The 22,419-nt window shown below is 43.8% G+C and overlaps 2 protein-coding genes across 2 annotated transcripts in view; one reads left to right on the plus strand and one right to left on the minus strand.

Annotated features, from left to right (window-relative positions):
- Nucleotides 1–3,577: 3,577 nt before the first annotated feature.
- On the plus strand, nucleotides 3,578–6,878 carry LOC140559341 (retinal cone rhodopsin-sensitive cGMP 3',5'-cyclic phosphodiesterase subunit gamma). The gene is made up of 3 exons (XM_072682823.1): nucleotides 3,578–3,689; nucleotides 5,972–6,125; nucleotides 6,260–6,878. Exons 2-3 carry the CDS (start codon nucleotides 5,984–5,986, stop codon nucleotides 6,334–6,336), a joined length of 219 nt encoding a protein of 72 aa, XP_072538924.1. The 5' UTR covers nucleotides 3,578–3,689; nucleotides 5,972–5,983; the 3' UTR covers nucleotides 6,337–6,878.
- A 409-nt stretch (nucleotides 6,879–7,287) lies between these two features.
- Nucleotides 7,288–22,419, minus strand: part of rbfox2 (RNA binding fox-1 homolog 2) — a 21,916-nt gene continuing 6,784 nt past the window's right edge. The window contains exons 2-8 of the mRNA XM_072682906.1: nucleotides 17,664–17,751; nucleotides 17,025–17,081; nucleotides 16,497–16,647; nucleotides 14,787–14,829; nucleotides 10,804–10,898; nucleotides 10,297–10,378; nucleotides 7,288–10,140 (exon numbers count right to left, since the gene is read on the minus strand). Coding sequence (XP_072539007.1) covers nucleotides 10,096–10,140; nucleotides 10,297–10,378; nucleotides 10,804–10,898; nucleotides 14,787–14,829; nucleotides 16,497–16,647; nucleotides 17,025–17,081; nucleotides 17,664–17,751 — 561 coding nt within the window. The 3' untranslated portion in view covers nucleotides 7,288–10,095. The remainder of the gene's footprint in view (nucleotides 10,141–10,296; nucleotides 10,379–10,803; nucleotides 10,899–14,786; nucleotides 14,830–16,496; nucleotides 16,648–17,024; nucleotides 17,082–17,663; nucleotides 17,752–22,419) is intronic.

The following is a 22,419-nucleotide window of genomic DNA, read 5'->3' on the forward strand; positions in this document are numbered from 1 at the left end:
ATTCTGATGGGTTCTGCTGCAGAGTTTGACCAGAGACGTTGGCTTGACTCTCTGTTGTCCCACCTACAGCTGAGATGGAGATTTTGATCTCTGATTTTTTGCCACAGTTCGACACTCTCCTCGTTCGTGCCTATAGGTCAGTGTTGGCATCGGTTGGTTTAGGTAGAGTGGATTTCTTTAATAAGTGGCTGAACTCAGTTAAAGAGTCTCAGTTGAGAACATGGATTCAAAGTTCAAAACTTGCCGGGCTGAATTAGAACCAGCAGGCTGAACGTTTGACACCCCTGTTTTAGAGCAAACCAAACATCTGGAGGGTCAATCCACAGCTTGAAATCAAGCCCAGCTCTGGGTAGGTCTAGTAATACAACAAAAACAAGCATTTGGCAGCTCAGAACAACTTGGGCACTCTGAAATCAACACAGGCTCAAAATGAAATATACACATTATTAATTGAGTGGTGCTGACATTTCCAACTTACAGTTGTACATAAGTAAAGAAGCAGATCCAAACTGTTGCCTTCAGCAGAGAGGAGATTGGTTCAGATGGTCAGGAACAGCCTGTCATGAACTGGACACTTATGGTTACCAGTCTCACCTCCCAGAAAACAAAGAAGGTCCTGCTTCAGAATCGACACCTGGATGCTTGACTAAAGTTTGCAGCTGGACCACAAGGACAAAGAAAAAGCCTTCAAAGATTTGACAATTAGTGAAGATTAAGCAAATGTTGAAAGTTTGATCACATTGGCCAGGGGTAGGCTTGGCTTTCAACCCCCAAAACACAAGAAAAAACACATGGAAGGCACATACTTTTACACTCTCCACTGAAGGAGTTCTAATGGAAACAGCTACCAATGTATTTGCTAAGCAGTGTTGTTTCCATTATTTTGTCCACCCCGTTAGTCTTAAATTAAGGCATTGTAGGGTATCATTTGGAGTGATAACAGTGTCCTGCTACATAATCAGTCATCTATATTTTATCGCTGTACAGTCCAGTGGCTATAACACAGTGCCCTTTCATTACCCCATTTACAGGTCAAGTGCAAACAAGCAGCAAGTGCTTTATCATTGTGTGGCATGGGCTTATGGTCGATGGGTGTGGGTGGGTGTGTGTGTGTGTGGGGGGGGGGGGGGGGGGGTTGTGCATAACGAGGTAACAACGTAGAGCAAAGAGCACAGGGGTCCGCGCAGGCTGATTTACAGGGCTGATCTTTCCAGTGAAGATTATGATGGTTACGAGAGGACAAGACTGAGAGCACACAGAATAACAATAAGGGCAAATCTGGGGTCAGTCGCGTCTGAGGGCATCTCCAAGCACAAACTGAAGCTTCAGCTCAGTTCCTTTTATGTACTTTTAAAATTAAGTAATGTCTTTTCACTATGGACCATCTTCTTGGGGTTATATGGTCCCATCGTCCCCAAGGTGGATGAGGGTGGGTGAGGTGGTCATCCAACATCCTGACCTTCCTGACTAACTCTTGAAATCTAGTAGAAGGCCTTCTTCCCTGGACTATAGAGACAGTTACTCCACCTTTTTTTCTTTTTATACCCTTGATTTTGGAAGAAACAATGAATGGGCAGGTGTCCCAATACTTTTGTCAACATAGCGTATACGTGTAAGGATTCTGTGTTGAATGCAGTGAATTTTGTGAATAAATTGCTCTAAATAATAAAACTATTTGAGATTGAAATGATGGGATGTAGACGTGCTATTTTTTACGTTGTGTTAAAACTAACCCCTCAGTGCAGAGGCCGTACTTCTCTGGCTAGCTCTCACTACAGTCCCTAAAACCTGAGACGGCGACCAAAAGCATGTTCTACTTGAATCTATTATTGAGTCTACAGAAAAAAGCTGCTTCAGTTCAGCTAACATCATCCTGGCAGACATTAACTGAGAAAGACTGCATACAGTACATAAATGGGACACTGCTGAAGGCCCTTTGAAACAAAGTCGAACATCAGCTCCTCACCGCTCACTGAACTGACCTCCTTCCTCAAATCTGCAGCGTTTGCTTCAAAGGAAAAGCCCCCCTCTAAAAATATCTGCCCCTGCTTAATTTGGCGGCGGCGAGCTGAGAATAGCGCTGCTGGCTAAATTAAACATCACACGCTCTCAGGCCTCAGGAGCTGTGTGCGAGACCTAAAGCTCATTACGGCCAGTTACGACACGTTCACTGATCTGACAACCACGAGTTCAAGAAGTGAGGACAGTGTGAGGACACGGGTCAACTGCCCCAACACCTCTGAGCTGCTGTAAACAAGGTGCAGGAGCTCATACTGTAGGAAAACACATAGCTGTGTGATCTGCCTTTAGCTGAATCAGGTGTGCTGGGGCAGGAAAACATGACGGTGTTGGACGGCGGTGTTTACCAATAGCAGGACTGCAGAGTACTGAGGTACATGGGAAGAACCTTCCTGAGCATGTTTGGGGTCTAACTGATCAGGTCTCCTAAGAGACTTCCTATATATATATATATATATATATATATATACACACACACACACACATATATATATATATATATATATATATATATATACACACACACACACACACACACACACACATATATATATATGATCCATATTTGGAGCAAAGGCTAGCCTGTCTGGTCCATCCATATGCATATATATATATATATATATATATATACACACACACACAATCTAAAATCTTATATATATTATTATATATTGCTACTATAGCAGGCCGCTCTGGAGCAGCCATGCTCAAGTCACCATACCCAGTGCCATCTGGTAGACAGAGGGGTATAAAGCCCCACAGCACTGGGAGCACTGGGCTGTGGAGCAGTGGAGCTGACTTCTCTAGAATGCTGGAGCTCCGGCCAATACATTTGACATGGGTGTGATCTGCAGTTTTGATCCATAACTAATCGTCCATTATAAGTACCTGATCTCACTAATGCTCTCATTGCCGTATGCCATCAAATCCTCACAGCAATGTTCCAAAGGCCTTTGCAGAAGACTAGTGGTTGTGATTTTAGCAAAGGGAAAACAACCTCCCTATTATTACCCATGATTTCAAAAGGTGTCTACAAACTTTTGGACATAGAGTGTGTGTATATACATATAGTGTCCATATATTTAATGTCTTCGCATTAAAAGCTTGGTGGACCTCAATGGCTATCAATGAAGGGAACGGGGGGAACGGGGGGATTGTGGGGTGTCCTCCATACCTCTAATAAGACTCAATAAGAAGATGATTAGATCATTAGACCCCCATCACCCCACACTCGCACCCTTTTATCATGAAGCCTACTGCTGCTGCTTTAGCACTGCTGATGTCCTGACCTCACGTTGGGCATGTTGTGCAGCTAGGCCCTCAAAGCCTCTCTCCTGTAAGTCGACCTTAAAATACACCTCTCTCAATCTTTTGATCCCTCGTCCCTTTCCCTGCGGAGGAGAGAGCAAACGAGGAGTGTGTGTGTGTTTTCAGGAGGGGGGTAAAAGAGAAGAGACTAATTCTAGAAGAGTGTGAGGGATGGAGGGGGTGAGTGGAGGGGATTAGACGGACGGGTATAAAAGCAAGAGAGGGCGGACGGAGAAGAGAGAGAGGAAGAGACTGCAGAAAGAAAGAGCCGAGGAGCCGAACTCGCCTTTGTTTTGCAGCTCTGCGCTTGCTCTTCGGGCAAAAAATCAAGACTCGCAAAACTTTACTCCTGCGAAAGAAAGGTAAGTGAACTTGACAGCCTGTCCGAGCCTTTAGCGTAGTCACTGTGCAGTGGTGTGGTCATACCCTCCGTAGCTCTATCTGTTGGAAAAGGGCAGCTTATTTACTACAGGTACACACACACACACATACACACAACTGCTTCAGAATTAGCCCAAAGGTAGTGTGAAATGTACCGGTTTCAGACAACTGGCTAATTTTCAGCTTACAACTAAGGTTCTGAGCCACCTGACAGGTAGTAGCAGAAGTAAGACAGTACTAGAACCGAGCTCAGTAAATCCACCAGTCTGAATTCACCCTCACAGGTATAACCCACCTTTAATTCATGCTGCATTTCCTTAGTTAGCTCAGTCAGAGCACAACACAGCAACTGGAAGGTGTTTGGTTCAATCCCCAGGACTGACCAGGTACCACTCCAAGTGTGAGCTTGGCCAGGACTGACTGGGTGCCTCGGCCTAGGGAGCAAACATATGGTTGTTGGTTCATATTCCAAAAATTATTAGGTACTCCTGGGTGAGCTAGCAACCAATAAGTTGTAGGTTCAAATCTCAAGAAATTTCAAGGGTCAAGAGTCAGCCTGGCATATATAAGCATGCCTAGCAAACTTATAGTTGTGAGTTCAAATAGCAGGACTGGGTACTCCTGGGTGAGCCAGCAACCAGAAGGTTGTGGGTTCAAATCCCAAAACTGACTGGGCACTTTGGCATAGCTAACAAACATATGGTCACAGGTTTCAATCCCAAGACCTACTGTGTACTCTGGGTTGAGTCAGCCCAGGACTCAGGAGTACTTCGGCATAACTAGCAAACATATGGCCCTAGGTTCAAATCCCAAGATCTACTGGGTACTCAGGGTCAGCCAGCATAGGTAGAAAACATGGTTGTCAGTTCACATCCTAGAACTTACTAGGGACCCCGGGGATGTGAGCTAGAAACTGGAAACTAATAGGTTCACAACCCTGACTCAAGGAGCAACCAAAAGGTTGTGGGTTCACATCCCAGGGGTAAGATAGCAAGTGGAAGGATTGGACTGTCTGAAGTTAGGCAACAAAGTGATCAACTTTCCTGAGTGAAGAGGAGTTTCAGCATTAGATAATAGATTATCTGGCTTGCATGATGTCCTGGAAGATGTTCTAGGTACCTTCCTGTATTACTAGCAACTTTAGGAAGGTTCCCCGCCAAAAAAAAAATAAATTACTAACCTGTTTTTTCCCCGTTTCAATTTCCGCTACCCTATAAAGACCGTTGTGGAAAACAAACACATTCGCTTATTAGCATTAGCGCTGTTCGGCCTACTTTCCAGAAGGCGGCTAGGCTAACAGAAGCTACTGTTTTGGACTAAAGCAGTAACAGATGGCTTTGGGTGTCCTGTATTAGATTACTGAGGTTATACAAGTCCACTAAAAATAGATGCCTGTAAACATAACCAGGCTAATTGGGGGCTGCGATAACATGGCTAATGAACTGTGTAAAGAACTGCTCTTCAGATTAGGATTAGTCTAATCTGTCAGGGCTTCACCGGCTCAGGTCATTGATAAAAGGGGAGTAGAGGGATTTAGAGAGGGAGATTAGAAGAGCTAACAGTGAAGCTAGCCCTCGGCCTCAGTGGAAAAGGGGGATTATGTAGAATTCAGGCATTCAGGCAGTTTAAGACAATTTTATAAATACTTTGACATAAATAAATGGACATTAGCTAACAAACCAAATTTGAAGCGGTGCGTGCAAAGGTTAACCTGTTCGCATCAGCGCTAGCAAGCGAAGTTATCCTGTTTATGTGGTAATAAACCTAGAAATAAAGCGAAAACTGTAACTTTATTAAAGTCAGCACCGACAGAACTGATTCTTCTCTCATTAACGGACTTAAAGCGCAAGAATTAACGACATACAGTTAAGAAATTACCTCAGAGAAGATCAGCCAAGAGATGCTCGGCTAGCTACGGCATTAGCTACGAGGCTAAGCACTGGAGGAGTAGCATTGTGTTAGCCTTACAGCTCCAGTGCAAAACTGAAGATGCAGTGTCTTGGTTGATCAACTATTTTGGGATTATTATTCATTATTATTATTATTATTATTTATTAAAGAGATTTTCTGTGAAACATTTAGCATTTTAGCATTTAGCCAGCAATGAGGTCTTTGCAGAACGTCGACGTAAAAGCCTAACTATGTGCTAACTAGGTGTAGATTTCTAGCAATCAACCCCTGTTATAAGTCCGACATCTTACAGCTATCTATCTCATGACAATTTACCGCCATGTCTCTCTCTCTCTTTTGCCCTGCTCCTCAGTAAACAGACGCGATGGACGTTGCAGCACCCGCAGAAAAGAAGGCTCCCCCCAAGTTCAAGGCCAGGACCACTCGCACCTTCAAGAGCAAGGCCCCAAAGCCAGGCCAGAAAGGGTTTGGGGACGACATCCCTGGAATGGAGGGCCTTGGCACAGGTAAATGCTAACGCTAACGCTGACACTTTAGGCCTTAAGCCACCAGCCATAGATGCAACAGTGCAGATTCAATAAATGATGGCGATTTAAGGACTTTGACATTTCTGACGGCCTCTCTCGCTCTCTTTTCCCAGACTTCACTGTGGTCTGCCCATGGGAGGCTTTCGGCGACATGGAACTGAGCGATCTGGCTAAATTCGGAATTGTTTAGTTTCTCCTGCCCCTCTTTCCTTCACCTCCTTTCCTCTCCTTGGGCTGATGTCCCGTGCCCTTTGACCAACTATCGCTGTTAAGTATCGCTCGGTGGCTCAGTGCCGTATGGACAATAAAAACAGTAGAAATCTTCAAAATTAACAAACTGTGTTTTACTGAATTAATGAATTCAGTTCATCTAAAAGGGAAAAACTGTCACATGACCTGCCGGCCCCTGCTTTCTAAATAGGACTGTTAATAATGATCATAATAATAATAATAATAACAATAATAATAATAAGCTGAAATTGTACTAAAAGGGTCCCAATTAGCTGCTGTGGCAGTTCTAGACATGAAGTAAGATGACCCCCTTCCCCAAAGCTCATCAGCCATGCACTGACACTGCAGTCTGGACAGATGCTGGACTTTTGGACACTATCTCATGAAGAGGTTGGAGATGAGACGTTGCGATATTACGGTGATAGTGGTTTCCCTTTGTCTTCCGGTCCCATTTCCTTTCTGGCCTATTTCTATACAGATATATATAAATATATTTATGTACTTCAGGAACAAATTATTTTATTTTTATGGCCTGTAAATGTCAGTGTGTGTGTGTGCGTGCCTGTGTGTGTGTCAACACCATTATATTACCATGGCTAACCTGAGGGGTGTAACTGGGTGTAGAACACAAAATAAAATATTGTATTTTCCCAAATTTTGTTATTGTTCATTCTGGAATTTTCCAACAAAATCAAAGTCACTTGAACTTCCTGGATTTTTAAAATAAATAATAAAAAAAAATAATTAATAAAATAAAATAATATTATATATATATAATATATATATCCCAATATAATTTCATACAAGGAATACTCATATTTAAGTCATTATTTTGAATGTCTCAACAAATATCCAATCCGATTCAATTATTAAACGCCCTTCAAAATAAAAGACCCGACTCCTTGGTGTGTATATTTTTAAAAAATTGTTTATATGGACATTCAGATACAAATTACATCACAAATGGCATCTGAGTATGCAGAGAGGAAGATTTCAAACCAAAAACACACTCACATTGTAAACTAAAGGATAATATGCATAACATGTGTCATATAATAATGTGCAAAGATGGATAGGAGATATATAATAGGAATGGAACACTACTGAAGGTGGGCAGCCATTGGTCTTCCCCGTCCTGACTGCGCGACTGGACATTATTTTAAACCTGTGTTCCACATGCAGATCCAACACACTTAGACGAGCGCACCCTTTGCCATTTCGAGAATTCTGACTCTACTCCTCCTCTTCCCCCTAGTCATCTGAAAACACCTTGAACGATCCTCTAACTCTCAGACTACAGCTCTTAGCTGAAGTGAAGTGAAGTGGATCACTTCTGAATCCAGCTGAAGTGAGCGCAAGCAGAGTAGCCCGTCTACAGCACTGGCTATAGACCACAAATGGACCAGGTCCCCCAGCGTCTCTGCAGCTCTGCAACTCTAATGGGGTAAAATTCAGGTGGGGGGGGGGGGCAGATCGCAGGTACTGAGGTGTTTGTTTCTTGGTAACACTGAGAAATATAGTGCATAGACTGCAAAGTACCTAATGGACAGGAAAAACAACAACAAAAAAAAATAATAATAGAGCAACACCTTCCATCTCGCTGAGCTTCCAGAGAGACGGCCGGAAAATATCCTTAAATCTTAATACGACATTCCACGTGATTCATGGACAGTGGAATATAATTTAAACCCCTACACCACACAGAGAGGAACAGAAATGCAGGGGGATCCATCAACTTAAAAAAAAAAAAAAAAAAAATCACAATTATGAAATATGTGTTCTATTCTTTACCTACAGCTCGAGTGTCGGCTAAGAAGCAACACCAGCGTGTTTTTTATTTATTTATTTTTACTTCCACGGGACCGTTTCTGTATACGGAATAAGCTGTGCTTTCTCTCTACCCCTGGTCAGCGCTCCTGAAAAAGTACTGAAATATGACTCCTGCACCAGACGAAGAATGTACATTGGTATATCCTGACCACAAAAAAAAACAAAAAAAAAACCTGATCGAAGTTTGTTAATAAATTAGCTTGCGAATTGGAGGTCAATGGCACAGAAGACACAGCAAGTTCCAATTCAAAGTGTTTTCCAAACTGAACCAGCAAGCCACTTCAAACGGAAACGATAAAATCTACTGATACAAAAATAAAACAAGCCAAAAAACAACAGAAAATTACTGTAGGCTCATACATATAATCCAAAAAAAATGTGCTTCACAAATCTTTGGAACCGAAATTTTTTCAAAAGACAAAAATATCAATATTGAGAAGATAGAGAAGAGACACTTAAGCAAAGCAAGAAAAAAATACTATGTAGTTTACCTTTAAAATAGCCGAAGAAACTTCCATTCGCCACTTTCCTCGTTCTGAAATGTTTGGAAATTGCATATCTGACAAAACGGACGTAAAATCGGACGTACGCCCATAATCCAATGAGGGTTTTGTCAAGTGTTATTTAAAAAAAAAGTTTTTTTAACATGATTTCTGATTTTGTTAAACAGCCAAATCAGCTTTACGGGATTTATTTACCCTTTTTTTACTGTAATTGATTAATTGTGATCAATTGATAATCCGTGATTTAAAATAGCATTTTCCACTCCATCCAACTTAAATAGGAGCCAACAAAAACAACTATCACAGAAATGGTATGTCAAAAATGGTCTAATTCATCATCATAATAATAATAATTAATCATAATAATAACAATAATAATAATAATGTTTGGTAACATTTTTGTTCTATACTAGTTTATTTGCATATTATGACTACTCAATTTTAAAGGTATGTCTTTTCAAAAAGACCTCGAAGCAGGAGGTAATTTTACAATATCAACAACAACCAAAAAAACAAAAAAAAGATCTAAGCAAGATTCTGTAGGCTATTTATAACACATCGTCCTGTATGTGATCCCGTAAAATTCCTGCGATCTGTAACAGCCGTCAGCTTCGTCTCGCCGGTTTCCGTTTGCAGTTTCTCCGCTTCCACTTGGATGCTTTTCGGGAACGCCTCCCTTCATGCTGTATGGAATGGCGACCATGGTGTCCTCCCCATAGGCCGTGAACGCGTGGTCAGTCTTGCGCGTTTGGTGGCTGGCGTGATGCCCCCGTAACCCCAAACCTCCCCACCGGGCCCTCCGTGGTCCACCGAAAGGCCCGGGGGTAGCCATCCTGTCTTTCCGGGTGTTTTTTTATTTTTATTTTTTTTTATCTTTTTCCTTTTCCTCCGATAAGGATAGTAAATGTAGTGTGATACTCTGAAGAGCGATGTAGAAACTCTGTAGTTGTGGTCCGTAGTTGTAGTCCAGACACTCTGTGCACATGTAGTTTGGTGGCCACTAGAGGCGCTCTAGAGCCATTACTGCATGCATATGTGCAGAGAAACGTGCCGAAGGAAGAAGTAATAATCAAGCTTTTTTTTTTTTTTTTTTGCTTTTTTTTTCAGTCGTGCAATTCCTCAGTCAGTCGTCTCGCTTCAAAGTTCTTTACAGTTACTTATTTTTGTTATTTTTTTAAAAAACAAACAAACACTTGTAGTGATGTACTTTCCTTTCTCAAGTATTCATTCACAAGCGGTGTGTTTCGCTTCTCCGTTTGTCCGCCCAAAAAGGAAAACAAAAGAAAAAACAAAAGAAAAAAAAAAGGTACTTTTTTCCGCTCCAAAGTGACTGACTGTTGCTAAAAGATTCGGAGAGTTGGTGAAGTTTGTCTGGATGTTTGGGTTTAGTAAGGGGAGAACCTGCTGTACCCTCCCCTGTAGAGAGTGGCCTGTAGGGGGAAATCAAGCAAAGCAGGGTAAGACAACAGTAGCCAACAGTGTGGCAGTTGATGACCGATGCACAGTCTCTAAAAATTAATAGTCTAGATCAATACATCTTTGCTGATCAATTAAGAATAATCAACTGAGAAAAGAAGCCGGCGTACCATAGCTCCCACTCCGTACGCGGCTGCTGCTGGGGCAGCTAGCGCTGTGGCGTAGGGATCCGCCGTGTACACGCGACCATAGCTGGGAGGAGGAGAAGAAAAGCAGGTTTTAGACTGGAATCATTTCAGATATGAAGATCAATTACAGGCAGAAAGTGTCCGAGAGACTTGGTCAGACATCGGAGCTACACGGTATGGAGACTTACTAAGCCGGCTGCAGGAGAAACTGCACATTGCGGTTTGGCAGATTGCTGGATTGGCCGCCCGGGTTACTCTATATTATGGCCCGGAGGCTCACCGTGTCGGCCTCCAGAGCTACTCTACATTGCGGCCCGGAGGCTCACCGTGTCGGCCTCCAGAGCTACTCTACATTGCGGCCCGGAGGCTGACATGGTGAGCCTCCGGGCCGCAATGTAGAGCTACTCTATATTGGGCTGCTGTTCTGTTAACACAGCATCTCTTACTCAATCCCTTCGATGAACGCCCTACTAAAGTTACTTCACTAACCTGTCACTGTAGGCTGCTGCTGCCGCCGCCGCCGCTGCTGCTGTTGGACCTGCTACTGCTGTTGGCTGGGCGTAGCGATACGCTGCATAGCCACCCTAGAGAGAGAGAGAGCGAGAGACAGACAGACAGAGAGGCAGAGATATTATATAGATCATGAAGGGTCTTGTTAGCACCCTTGCACGGGTGTAAGGCAGCCTTAAATACGGCAGAATGGTAGGAGAAACGCATTAGGCATTAGGCAAGATACAATATCCAATAACAAGCAAACTGCCATTAATGATCAGATGCAATCCACATTCTGAGGACGCTGAATTTTTGCCGTTTTGCTGCGAGTGTGTCTTCCTCACAGGCAAACCGCCGTCAGGGAAATGGTTTCAGAACTGGGTCGGATCGCTGGACCCACAGGTCCATTCGAGTTTGCCAGTGAGGAAGACACAACCTGAAATCAGTCAGAATTAAGTGTGCATAGCCTCTGGTGCCATGACCCAAACCCCCCGCCCCCCGCCTCAAACCCCCAATGCACGCTACACACAACAAAGGGTGAGCAAGTCAGTTAACTGGTGCCATTACAGACAGACAGTCAGATAAAACAGTGAGATTAAAGGAAAAATAAACAGTCATTCACACTCGTGTAGCCACAACCACACAGACAGACAAGTAGACGGACAGACAGACAGACACGCGTACACAGACAGACAGACAGCATGCACCCCAAAAAACTGAAACACAATAACAAGCGATTTTCTGCCAATCACACCACTGCATTCTACCCTAGAGCCAATCAATAAAACTCCCACATTCCACCACACGCCTGCAGGGATGGTGGGGAGGGCAGAGAGAGAGAGAGAGAAGAGAGAGCGCAGAGAGAGAGCGCAGAGAGAGAGAGAGAGAGAGAGAGAGAGAGAGAGAGAGAGAGAGAGAGAGAGAGAGATGGAGAGATTTGGAGGTAAGCGAGAGAAATGGGGCGAGAGAGAGAGAGATCTGGAAGAGAGTGAGAGTTGGGGCGAGAGAGATTTGAAGGTTAGTGAGAGAGAAATGGGGCAAGAGAGAGAGATTTGGAGGTGAGAGAGAAGGGACGAGAGACATTTGGAGGTGAGTGACCGGAAATGGGGCGAGAGAGAGAGACTTGGAGGTGGGTGAGAGAGAAAAGGGGTGAGGGAGCGCAGGATTTGAAGGTGAGGGAGGGGAAATGGGGCGAGAGAGAGAGAGAGAGCGAGAGAGAGAGAGAATTGGAGGGCGAGTAGGAGCCAGGATGAGAGATTTGGAGGTTAGTGAGAGATCGAAATGAGGAAGTGAGAGGTGAAGCGAGCAAGTGAGAGACTGAGGAGAGAGCAGGAGAGAGCAAGAGAGAGCAAGAGAGAGCAAGAGAGAGAGAGAGAGAGAGAGAGAGAGAGAGAGAGAGAGAGCGCGAGAGAGGAGGTAGAGAGCAGGTATCTAAGGGCTGTAAGTGTGCCTGCATGCCAACACTGCTCCAGTCAGCATGCCACAGTGAGACAGAGATACGGGGAGATTCTGGGAAGGGGTCAGAATCAGAGAATCATTTCTGTTACAGCTGGGCTTAAAGATCCGTACAGCTCCGTTACAGCACCCAGATCAGTGATTTCCTCAAACCTGTGATGAGAATCGCTTCGCCGTTTTTTTCAGCTTCAGTCTAGAACCACATTGGCGAATGGAATTGCGGGTGGGGGACCTTTAGATATGAGGCGAAACTGAGGAGCGGTGTGTGGTGAGGGGTGGGGGGGGGGCAGGATCTGAATTTAGCCGCGTGAGTGGAGAGGCAGGTTGAAATCAGATAAATGCTGCGAGGACAGGTTTTTAAAATTTCTCCCCCTTCCCTTCACCCATGTCAGATTGCAGTGAGTTAGTAGGGAAACAGAAACGCATTAAACAATCTCAAACAATCAATATGTCAAACAAATTTATTAATTAATAAATCAATCAGTCAGTCAGAACGAGAGATGCACACTATCCGTCAGAGAAACCCTACCTGCGGCAATCTGCTACTAACCACAGTGTCCTGAAACACTATTCTACGGGGAGAACAGAAAGAGCTATCGTCAACCTGGACACACACACTCGCGCGCACGCACACACTCGCAATCATGTCCACACGCACACATAAATACACAAAGACGCTCAGTTTCATGCCACACACACACACACACTCGCACACACTCACACCGAGCCGTCTATTCGTGAACGTGCAGAGAGAGAGCACTGAAGGTTTGCCGTCTCAACAAAACCTTCTCCCGAAAGGAAAACACCCCTTCAAACGGGAATTCCACCGTTTTCCTGTAAGGATAGGCTGTTCCAATCCATTCCTGGCCTATTTTTAACAGACTGGCTAATTTAGCTGATCCTTTGTTTTTACCACTGTCCTCCTCTGTTCCGACACCGTGCCCTATGGCGCCCTCTAGGCGCTCTAAAGAGGCATTATTCCCCAGCCTGCTCTAAGCCACGATCCTTTGTTTTTACTGCAGTGCTGCTCTGGTCTTCTCTAGGTGCCATAAAGAGATGCTATTCCCAGTCTGCTTTAGGCCTGAATCCTTCATTTTTACCACTATGCTACTCTGTTCCAAAACAGCGCCCTCTGGTGTCCTCCAGGAGCCATAAACTGACGCTAAAAAGCCCAACCCTTTGTTTTGGTCTTAATGGTTATTACTGCTGGTCTGTTCCAACACGGCGCCCTCTGGTGTCCGCTAGGTGCCATAAACAAAGACTATTCCCAGTCTGCTCTAACCCCGATCCTTAGTTTTTCCCGCTGTGCTGCTCTGTTCAAACACGGCGCCCTCTGGTGTGCGCTAGGTGGTTCTATTCCTGAACTGCATCAGGTTTTTTCACTGATACTCACCCATAGTTACAGTAATTATATACAATGCTATTCCTAGTGGATTGGTGTGAAACGCTCTTTTCAATAGAATCAGAATTGTTCACAGCGGTGGTGGGAGAGTTTAAAGCCTCTCTAGAAACACCGAAGTTATTACATAAGAAATATTACAAAAATAACACAGCGGCACTGTTTTCTGCAGTCATTTTGGGAAAGGCTAAAAAAAATATTTCTAAAAAAATACGCTCATGGTGGAGGGATACATGCAGGGCATTGTTTGGCAAAATAGTCTGCAGAGAAAACGTCATTTTTACTACTTATTGTATGTACTACCTATATATCACCATCTTCAACATTGCACTATAAAGCTCAGAAGTAGATTCAGTGGATAAAGAATAAAAATTAATAAATCAATAATAATAATAACAATGAAGTCTCCTGGCCTATCTGATCACCCATCACCACCACTGTAAAGAAACCAGAGTCAGTAAGTTACTCAATCACGACGCTCTTAGGGTTTTCTCTTAACTCATGACCAAAAAGGGGGTCTAAACCTTCCCAAACTTCAGTCCAGCAGCAGATACTGCAGAGTGTTTGTGTGAGTGAGCCCCTAGAGGCTCTATTTGACTATTCAGACGTCCATGTTTCCATTTACAACCACTGTGAACAGTTCCTGACTCTCTAGGACGGTGCGTTTCGCACAGAACCCGCTCTGAACGTCTTCGTTTAGGCCTGCATCTCAAGCACTGAACTGTGCGGAAGTCTTGTAAGAACAGTGGAATTCCCCTTTAACGCAACATCCTTTTACTGTGGAGCGTTTCTGCTGAAATTCCACAGCTGGACGTTTGCCAGTGGTTTTCGATGGCGTTGGGAGGTTTGGATATGATTGAATGAATGAATCTATCACATACAAAATACACCGATATATCCATGTACCTCTATAGAATATAATCTCTACAGAAAATATGAATTTGGTCATATTACAGTAGCATGAGGGTGATGTACGACAGCGTAGAGCTGATTCTGCACGATTCCGAAAGAGACGACTCGGTGCTGCTCACTGACACACATCCTGCAAACCACTCTGACTCAGAGTGAAGGAGAAAAAAAGAGGAAGATGGGGAGAGAGAGAGAAGAGAGCGGGAACGATACTTACATAGAGGTCAGCAGGCCCATAGAAACCATCCTGGTACACCACGCTGGGAGGGAGAGAGAGAGAGAGAGAGAGAGAGAGAGACAGCAAAAGGAAGGAGAAAAGAGGGGAGGAGGAAAGGGAGGAAGATGAGGAAATGGGTAAAGAAAGAATGAGAAGAGCGAGGGGGAAGGGAAGAGGGAAAAAAAAAGAAAAAAGAAAAATAGGCCAAACACAAGGAAACAGCGCCACCAAGTGGGCGTGTGAGGAGAGGCAGGAGACGTGTGAATGATAAACAGAGGAAAAGAAAACAGGGTGGGGGGGGAGGAGAGAAAAAGATGTGAGGGAATTAGTACACACACACATGCAGTGCACAAGGAAAATGCCACTTTCATCAGTCGGGTTTCCAGCAGATGATGATGATGATGATAAATCAACATCCTGCCAGAAATCCTTCATCTAATAACTGCAGAACCAGTAATAAGAGCAGGTCCTCAGGGCCGTGTTTGGGTGCTTATGGCACTACAGCTCTGTCTGAATATTTACCTGCGAGTGAAACTGGCATTTTTGGGTCTTTCTAAGGTGCCTAGCTGAAATCACACTCGTACATTCACAATTTGGTTTGAATCTTCGAAAGCACAGCACACCGAAAACGCCGCATGCAGCATGCAGAAACGATGACGATGGTGCAAGTATGAGTGAGTCACTAATTACAGATTTTCAGCTCCTGAAACTGCTGTGTGAATCTGCTGTGTGGCTAAACACTATGACCTAATGTCCTATAAAAGCAATCAATTACAGTAGCAATGTGTAAAAATATTACTAAAATATTCTTTATTAATGCTATTAATGCTTATTTATATTAACAGCACAAATACCTTGAGTTACTTCAGACAATAAAGGATTAAGCTTACTATTTGAACACTAGACTTATTTTCAAGTTGACAAAAGATTTGTATTTACTACAAATGATTCAGTAACCGCTACAAAAGATTCAGTATGCAATATGAAGTATTTAGTATCCGCTATAAAATATTCAGTATCTGCTAAAAATAATTCAGTAACTGCTACAAAAGATTCATCAACTGCTATGAATGACCCAGTACTGCTAAGAGTGATCCAGTAACTGCTACAATTCAGTACGTACTACAAATGATTCAGTATTTGCTATAAATTATTTACTAGCTGCTATAGATTATTAAGAATCTCCTACAAAAGATTCAGTAACTGCTACAAATAAATCAGTATGTAATATGAAGTATTTAGTATCCAGTATAAACTATTCAGTATCTGATAGAAATAATTCAGTAACTAATACAAAAGATTCATTAACCGCCACAAAAGATTCAGTATCTGCCATAAATGATTTACTAAGTGCTATAGATGATTCGGTATCTACCGCAAATGATTCAGTAATGATGTTATTTGGTATCTAATATAAAGTATTTAGTTTTTGCTATTAACGATTCAGTATCTGCTATAAACGATTCCGTCTCTGCCATAAATGGTTCAGTAACTGCTATAAATGATTTACTAACTGCTATGAATTATTCCATTATCTACTATGGAAGTAACAAACTGTTTAACTGAATGGTTAAATAAGGAGATTGTGAAGGAATGCTACCCTTCAGAACTGGATTTGGAAATACAGAACCTACAGGGAATGGGAGAGTGTATGTATGGATGTATGTCTGTATTTAAGTTTAGGTATGTTTGTATGTATTTGTCTCTTACCCTGGGTATGCTGGAATGGCTGTTTGTGGGACAGCTGCGCGCACAGCACCGTAAACGGGCCGGCCACGACCCCGCAGGTGAGCCCCCCTAAAGGTGGCGGCTGTAGTGGCTGCTGCTGCCGCCGCCGCCGTAGGGTACGGGAACCCGGGAACTGAAGAAAAAAAAAATCTATGTATTCATATACAAAGAGAGTCATACTGACAGAGTTCTGCACTGCAAAATACCTAATCATGCAACCGTAAATATCAGCTAGTGATCGGATATTTCTCATCAGAACTATTTTAAGATATAGATCTAATAACAGGGTGGTAAACAGGCTTGGGAAACAGCATCTGAGCAGTTTTCACCCCAACCAAAGTCTATTAGACTACTTTACTGATTGGCAAACTCAGTGTTGCAGTCAGTGACAGTGAGTATAGTATTAGTAACAGTAAATTGTGTAAATATATGAGTAATGTGTTATTACTTCATATTTGACTGTGTATAAATATGTGTAGCTAATAAGAAAACACATACCCAGTGTCTCACCTGCGTAGAGCTCTGGGCCGTACATCGCTCCCACCATGGGGCTCAGCTTCCACCCAGCTACTGGGGACAAGGGGGAGGGGGCAACAAAGGAGAGGAAAGCAGACTTGTGTTGAAATCCGAGTGAACAGGGGGTTCATACATGCACTAAATATCATCTCAGTGAGGTTTTAATCCCAGCCATTTTGGAGCGTTTCTATTGGTCCGTTCATAATGAGAGTTTAACCCAACAACTATTACTAATGTACAGATTAGGCCAAAATGTGGAAAATCAGGTAGACAAGAAGACACTATACATCCAAAAGTCTGTGGACACCCCTTCAGCTACTTTAAACTTTTACACCCATTGCTGAAACAGATGTGCAAATGCACACAGAGAAGCACTGCCAATAGAATAGGACCCTCTGGAGCAGATAAACATCATGAACCTACTGGCACCATGCTGCCTAATGCCAGGCGTGGGCTAGAGTAGTACAAAGCCCCCCAGCAGCATTGAGCTGCTACTCCTACAAAAGTACAATTTCTTAAAAAATACTCTTGATTTTGCAAAAAAGCTGGTGTCCCAATACATTTGCCCTGCAAGTGTAGTGCTTGCAGAGTAGTAGCTCTCGTAGAAAGTAATGGCATGAGTGCATATTTTACCATAAGGCAGCGCGTTGAGTCCCTCTCCGTTGGCATACGGGCTGACCAGCTTCTTATTGGTCATCACTCGAGCTGTGGCGTTGTTTACCTGCCCAGGAGAGAGAGAGAGAGAGGACCGGGCTCAGCACAACCCCTTTGATCTGCCTTCAGAGGCACTGAACAGCAGCAGCAGCAGCATTCAGCATATTTATTGGGATCAAATCAATGTTTTAGGAATATATTCGTTATTCCGTTTGCTTCATGCTCGTGCAATTACGGTGGGAATTTTCCTCCCATGGATCAAAAGCAGTTACTTTTTTGGTTTGTGTTTTTTTTGTTTTGTTTTTAATTGAAAGGAAAATTTTGGGGATTCTGTTGAAGTTCAGCGATGGTTTGACACTGTTGTTGAGGCAGAAATTGTGAGCTCGATGATATTCCCTTATATTGCTCTTAAAAACAGAACTCTTCCCGTCATGCACAGCATCCCCAATGATCATCAGACACAGATCCATAAACAAACGGATACGGAGGAACACAAAACACACACACACACAAAAAAAAAGACCCAGAAATCAATTTCGTGTCAAAGCAAAACAAACAAACAGACAAACGAAAGGTCCAAAACAAGAGAAAAACAGTGCATTCCATCTCTAAAAATGGGAGAGAAGAGAGAACAAGAGTTCAGACATGATGAGATTCGTAAAAAGAGAGAGAGCGAGAGAGAGAGAGAGAGAGAGAGAGGTAGAGTGTGCACACCATCCAGCAGAGATTACATTCAGCCAATTACAGTTCAGTACATGACCAGGAATGAGCATACACCAGCCAATCAATCAGCAAGCATCGGATGCAGCATATGGACCAATCAAAAAAAGAGACACTTTGCAGCCCAGACCTCAAACCCTTTCATAACGCTTCATACAGAGAGAGAGAGAGAGAGAGAGAGAGAGAGAGAGAGAGAGAGAGAGAGAGAGAGAGAGAGAGAGAGAGGGAAAATAACTCAATTAAGATTCAATGAAAGGGGGTTGGGGAAACGAATGGGTGGGGTAAGGGGGGGGTGTCTGTGGGGGGCTCGGTGTAGACAGTAAAGAGCGAGAATGAACGAGAGTGTGGTGAAGAAGGGGAAATCGGGAGCGAAGAGAGAGGAATGAGAAATTAGAGCGAGAGAGGAAAAGCAAACCGGTCCAGAATATCTCTCTCTCTCTCTCTCTCTCGCTCACCCCCCTTCTCCACGAACAAGAACGAACGCCAGACTGCGTCAAACGAAAGGAAGCCTGTGATTGGTTGTCGACAGACCTTGAGTGGGGGGGGGGGCATGGAGGAGACGGAAAAGAAAGGAAGAACAGCAAAAGGAGGGGGAGGAAGAGAGGGAGAGATAGAACGAGAGAGAGAGAGATAGAACGAGAGAGAGAGAGAGAGAGAGAGAGAGAGAGAGAGAGATGCATATGCCACATGACACAACAAATCAAATCATGAAGGCCAAACACTGGCAGGCATTGACACTGATCCGTCACACACTTAAAGACCAATATGCAAACACCGTCGTCACACACACACACGCGCGCGCACACACACACGCGCCCACACACAGATCAAAACACAAGCTCCGAAAAGGGTTTAGCCTAAAAGAAAAGAAAAATCAAAGGAAGAAATAAATAAATAAACAAACAAATATCCCCGCATGAATATAAGGGGAGCAATATCGCCTGAGAGACAATTTCAGTGTGTGTGTGTGTGTGTGTGTGTGTGGATGTGTGAGAGTGTGAGGATTGGTTGGGGGGTGGGGAGGTGGGGGGGGGTAGTCATTCATTAACATCCTACACAGTAACCCACATCATCTACACAGGCTTGTTGGTTTGCAGAGGCAGGCAGAGAGACAGACAGATCGAAGGGTAGATATACAGACTGATAGAGAGGATAGATGGTGCAGTGCTGTGCTTTGCTTTGCCTTGCTTTGCCTTACAAATGACCCAAAAATGTGGCTTTGGTGGGGGTGGGGGGGATGTGAATGAATAGGCTCGGGGTGGTGGGCAGAGCTCATTAGGATGACAGGGTGGATGGAGGGGTGGATGGATGGAGCGGGGTGAGGAGATTTAGTGGAAGAATCTCATCAGCAGTGTCGATGCGTGGGGGGTGAAGTGATTATGTGTTAATGGTGATGAGTGAGAGAGAAGGGGGGCGAGCGAGAGACAGAGAGGGAGAGATGGAAGAAGGGAGGATGGGAGATGGAGGAGAAAAGATGGTTTCTGTCAGCAGCCTGTGGTCCTTGGCGGGTGATGTAATTTAATAAAGCTTCTTCTTCTTCGTCTTCGTCTTTTTCTCTCCCCTCTTTTCCTGGAGATCCTCCGCTCTATTGAATAAAACATCACAGGAGGGCCCGCGGGAGAGGCCTAATGTGCGAGGCTGCTAACAGCTGAGGTGCGGAATCACAACGCAGGGCCGCGGGATGCCCCGCTGAGTCCCAAACTCGCCGATGGTTTGGCCAAAAATCTCACTTACAGTGCTCCCCCTCCCCCCACCTCTACCACCCCGTTACTCCAAATGTAGTCAGACAATCGGATTAGTCGGGTTCGGCGTATGAGGGTCGTTTCTTCCTTAAGCTTTCCCTCGTTAGCGACTCTAAAGCCAATTTGCCCCACCCAACGATCTCAACTGATATCCTGATTTTGCCAATTCCCACCTACTGCCATGTGCTACCAGTCCTGGAGGGTGGGATGGTGGATAAGACACCACCGCATCTCAACACGCTTGGAGGAGAACACCAATTTACCATTTAGACGCTTAGATGGTTGCTCCACTCAAGAGCTAGTCATCAGACTTCAGCCTTATTTTAAGCTTCAGTGTCCCGATTTTATATATTCACTTAAGCCCCTTATCAAGATCGGACACAGATCAGATTTTTTTTAGCACAGCAATCAATGACCAACACGTTCACGCTTGGTCACCTCATGCGTATTGAGTATCAGGATTGTATCTGGAAAAGACAAAGCCACATAAAAATGCACCCAAAACCTTAAACCTGATACAAATCCGATCACTCCAACCACTTCAGGAGGCGGTCCGATCCGAGACGCATCTGATCCACGTTATAGCAGTGTAAACGCATCCAGCTCTCAGAGATACGCTCCACAACCAAAACCCCTCCCAGTACAACCAAAACACCAGTAATAATCGCCGTGCGACGTGCGAATTTGCATATTTCTTTACACAGTGATCGGATTTCAGTCTGACTAACCAGAGATCCAGAAATCCTACCAGGATAAAATCCACATATTAGTCACATGACGTGACCGGGTGTAAACGGGGTCTCTGGTGTTTGTTTTTTTTCAGTGTTTGTTTTGATATAACGTCAAATCAGTTCACGAGATTTTTATCGAGTTTCAGTTTGGCGAAAGAAAGCGGACCATGTAGGTGCGTTATTATCAGATCTCCTTCTGGTCAGATCTTTTAATGTGGGACATGAATGAAGGTCAATTGAGGACCAAAAACAAACAAACAAACAAACAAACAAACAAACAAAAGTAAAATCTGTGATTTCTATCTATTCTTATTTTTTGTTGAGTCTGTCTAAAGCTGGCTGACATGGCCTATACAGAAGATCAGAAAATGGAAGGAAATATTAATAATAAATAATATTTGTTATTGATCTGTTGAATTATTGATATGTTCAGTACTCACTATCATACACTAAACCCAATACAGAATTAAATCCAGAAATGAAAGATTTCCTAAACCAGGACTTGGTAAACTATGTGATCTTTGGAATAAGACCGAGGCCTAGTGGGTTGTAATGGTTCTACGAGCACTGAAGATATCCTTGATATACTGGGGGAAAAAAAAAAGCATAGAGGACAAATCAGGGTTACACAGTAATACAACAACGATCTTCCGGGTGGATCACACTGTCAGCTTTTCACTGTCAGATTCAACCGATTCTGTACCGATTCAACAAGACGCCTTAAAAAACAGAACACTTGCAGTGATTTTGAGGTATGGAGACAGTGTATACCTCTAAATATTCACAGTTTGAAATACTGATGCTCCTCACTTCGCTTCGTTGTTGACACTGGCGAGCCTGCTGCTTTCACATGGTGAACCTGGGTTCAGCTCTACAGCGCCTCTACATCTTCTGGAATCTGGAAAATGGGGAAAACCCACTTTGTACTGGGATACACTCGAGATTATGTTCTCCAATACAACAGGACTTCACCATCTCGCCAGTGTTCTGTAGTATCATGTGGCTCACTGGCTTTTATTGCACATTTCTACTGGCGCCTCCTACTGGATCTGGCTCGGAACAGCCCAAACCACACAGTTGCTACAGTTGCTGCTGCCCAAATGAGAGTTATCCACCCGGAATTACCGCCAACCAATGTGTGAGTGTCTACAAGCATTCCCATTTGGTCTGTTGTGACATGTATGATGCAGATATAAATATAAATAATCACACATTTTCAACATCTGTTAGATGTCCAGTTCAGGACAGGCGAGTGTGTGATGATTGGGGCATGCAGTCTGCTCAATGCTAATTAGTGGGGTATCCACTTCCATTACCTGTTAGCTACATAAGCCTTGTAGCTTTAGTGCAAAACACAAGAAAAAGCTTCAGACACCGGGTTTGACCACATTTGGGGTGAAAAAGGGGGGGGAAAACGGTGCAAATCAAACTTCTGATCAAACCATCCACGCCCCACAGCCCGACTAGCCTGGCAGCATAAGCTAAAATCAAAACAGGCGAAAGACCACAGTGGTCAGCTGAGCGCACGTCAGCTGATCCAGA

Source organism: Salminus brasiliensis, chromosome 7 (genome assembly GCF_030463535.1).
Source record: "Salminus brasiliensis chromosome 7, fSalBra1.hap2, whole genome shotgun sequence".
NCBI classification, from domain to species: Eukaryota; Metazoa; Chordata; class Actinopteri; order Characiformes; family Bryconidae; genus Salminus; species Salminus brasiliensis.

Coding starts and splice junctions, on each gene's coding strand:
- LOC140559341 (XM_072682823.1), top strand. CDS start 5,984: ATGGACGTTGCAGCACCCGCAGAAAAGAAGGCTCCCCCCAAGTTCAAG. Junction 6,126..6,259: donor AATGGAGGGCCTTGGCACAG/GTAAATGCTAAC, acceptor CTCTTTTCCCAG/ACTTCACTGTGGTCTGCCCA.